General features: G+C 44.0%; 1 protein-coding gene across 1 annotated transcript in view; it reads right to left on the bottom strand.

Moving 5' to 3' along the window:
- The window catches only part of LOC109922588 (myoferlin-like), a 78,502-nt gene that overhangs the window by 33,844 nt on the left and 41,474 nt on the right, over window positions 1-3,184 (bottom strand). Inside the window, exons 21-22 of the mRNA XM_048618490.1 lie at window positions 2,950-3,027; window positions 2,181-2,362 (exon numbers count right to left, since the gene is read on the bottom strand). Coding sequence (XP_048474447.1) covers window positions 2,181-2,362; window positions 2,950-3,027 — 260 coding nt within the window. The remainder of the gene's footprint in view (window positions 1-2,180; window positions 2,363-2,949; window positions 3,028-3,184) is intronic.

Genomic DNA, 3,184 nt, shown 5'->3' on the forward strand with positions numbered 1-3,184 from the left:
ACCGATTACTTCCATGCTCCGAATGGGCAGTGTGAGCAAGTCACCAAATGAGGGATTAACTCGAGGTTAAGGGGCAAAGAGCGTAGTGGGAAAAATCAACAATTTGAGGATTGAGTTCGAATCCCACTGTGGGAGCTCTAAGAATTTAAACAGAATTAATTAATAATCCTGGAATAAAATTAACTGATCTCATCAATAACGATCACAAACTGTTAGATTGCTGTAAAAACCAATCTGGTTTGCTGGTGCCATTCAGGGAAGGAAATCTGCCATCCTTCCTTGATCTGACCTAGACACTCGCATCCCATGACTCAGAATCAGAGAGTTATACATCATGGAAACAGACCCTTTGGTCCAACCAGTCCATGCTGACCATAAATCCAAACTAAACTAGTCCCACCTGCCAAAGCTTGGCCCATATACCTCCAAACCTTTTCTATTCATGTACTTATCCAAATGTCTTTTAACCATTATGACTGTACCCACATCCACCACTTCCTTTGGAACTGCATTCCATATGTGGACCACACTCTGTGTAAAAAAAAATTGCCCCTCATGTCTTTTTTAAATCTTTCTCCTTTCACTTTAAAAATGTGCCCCCTAGTCTTGAAAACCCCACCCTAGGGAAAAGACACGTACCATTCACCTTATCTATACCCCTCATGATTTTATAAACCTCTATAAGGTCACCCCTCGACCTCCTGTGCTCCAGTGAAAAACGTCCTGGCCTATCCATCCTCTCCACATAACTCAAACCCTCCATTCTCAGCAACATTCTGGTAAATTTCTTCTGAACCCTCTCCAGCTGAATAATATTCTACCTATAGCAGGACGAACTGGACATGGTACTCCAGAAGAGACCTCACTAACATACTGTACAACCTCAACATGACATCCCAACTTCTGTACTAAAAAGTCTGAGCAATGAAGGCAAGTGTGCTAAACACCTTCTTAACCACCCGTCTATATGTGATACAGACTTCAAAGAATTATGTACCTGAATCCCCAGGTGTCTCTGTTCTACAACACTGCCCAAGGCCCTACTTTTAATTGTGTAAGTCTTGCCTTTATTTGTTTTATCCAAAGCGCAACACCTCGCATTTATCCAAATTAAACTCCAGGTGCCACTCTTCAGCCCATTGACCCAATTTATCAAGATCTCTTTGTAATCTTAGATAACCATCTTCGCTGTCCACTGTACAACCAAAGTCGGTGTAAACCTCAAACTTAGTAACCATGCTTTCGATATTTTCATCTGAATCACTTATATGAATGACAAATAAAAATGGAGCCACCACCGATCCCTCTGGAACACCACTGGGCAAAGAATAAAAAAAGTTATCTGCCAATGGGCTAGCACAGACATTCTGGGCCAAGTGGCTTCCTACACTCTGTAGCTTATCTGCCACCATGACAAAGACACACATTTACAGACACCGTGGCACACTGGCATGTAGTAGAAGCTATATTAATGCATGGGGCCCTGATTTTACAGACAGAAAGAACATATACAAACACTGTGCCTGTTTCAATTTAACAAAATAGGTGACAGCCATTCACAAAGCAATTTCTCAGGGCAATGCCTTGATCACTCAGAGCCAACCTGGTTTAGAATTTAAATAAAGCCTGGCAGTTAACTGTCACCCATCATGAACTGGTGATTCTCCATGACGTTGCTTCTGCTAGTCAGAGTCCAATGTCAACCAATCAGCATTCTACTCTCATTTTATATAAATGTTGGATGACCCGTGAATTGGTATTCTTGCGAATTGTCCTGAGGAGCGCAAGACGGGGGTTTTGAGAAAATAATGTGCTGTTCAGCAAAACTGAAGTTCTGTACCACTAGATTACTAAATGCCAACTTTCTTAAGGAAGGAATGACCAGTAAACAAAACCTGCGTAGGCATATGATCTTGAAACAAGGGTTGGGGGTGGAGGGGGAGGTGCCGTGATGAGAATCTGCTTCGGAAACAGACAAGTGCGGTGCACGGTTTAACTCTGTTGTTATTGGAGAGTGTTATATTGACCCAGCTAACTACAGCTGGCTGGGAGGGACTGACTGGCCCTCAGCTCCACTGAATGGGACTAGGGAAATAACACAAACGCAGGGTCACAGATTAGATCAAAACATGGACAGGATTTTCAGTTTCAGAAAAGAAAAACACCACAATGTAACTTACGGCACGATTACTGTCAAAGAGTTCCAGCGAGACAAAAGGTGGGCACTCAACCACCTCTCTCAGATTGCCATAGATTTCCACCTCCTCAAAAATCAGTGTTTGGTCCCAGATCGGGTTCAGAGTCCCTCTGACAATGTCGGTGCGTTTGCTCTGGTGCAGGAGTGACACTTGAATGTAAGGGTCTGAAACAAAAGGAGAAAGAATCCAATGAAAGGTCAGCGACACAGGTCATGGATAAAGGTCCAATGATCAATAACGTACTGCCCCCATTTCAGTGCTTGCAGTAACAACGATATCTCTGTCCAGAGCAGTACTGGATTGGGAATCGTGAGGCGTAACCCTGTGTTGCTGCAGGGGAAATTGTGCAAGAATCAAATCCTGGACTTCACTCTTTAATGCCACGGCCGCAACTTCCTGACAGTACAGTTGTCACTCTCATGGGGTTAGATACAAAGTAAAGCTCCTCTGTCAGGTACAGCACAGGGTTAGAGACACAGTAGAGCTCCCTCTACATTGTCTCCATCAAACACTCCCAGGACAGGGACAGAACGGGGTTAGATACAGAGTAAAGCTCCCTGTACACTGTTCTGATCAAACACTCCCAGGACACAGACAGTGTTAAAGGTTCCCTGCACTGCCTCCGTGCAAAACCAGAACACGTACAGCATGGGGTTAGATATTGAATACACACGTGCGCAGCCCTGCTATGCATGTGCACATCCATTTGCCGGCAAAATAAAAGAACTCCATTCCTTGTCAACATACTAACCTGCAGAGCTGTTGTTGTCGGTGGGAAGTAAACCTCTTGCCTGGTAGATGTAGCCACGAAACTGGAAGGCAATGGGTGCTATGCAGAGGCAGAGGAAATGATGGAATGGGTCAGAAGAATTGCTAACCATTGTGCAAAAATGCTAATCCTCCCACCGTACTGAGATCAATACATCGACACCCAGCTGGTGTTATACCTGCACAGTAACTAGTGTTATACCTGCACAGTAACTAGT

The sequence above is a fragment of the Rhincodon typus genome, chromosome 40 (genome assembly GCF_021869965.1).
Source record: "Rhincodon typus isolate 14 chromosome 40, sRhiTyp1.1, whole genome shotgun sequence".
Taxonomy (NCBI): domain Eukaryota; kingdom Metazoa; phylum Chordata; class Chondrichthyes; order Orectolobiformes; family Rhincodontidae; genus Rhincodon; species Rhincodon typus.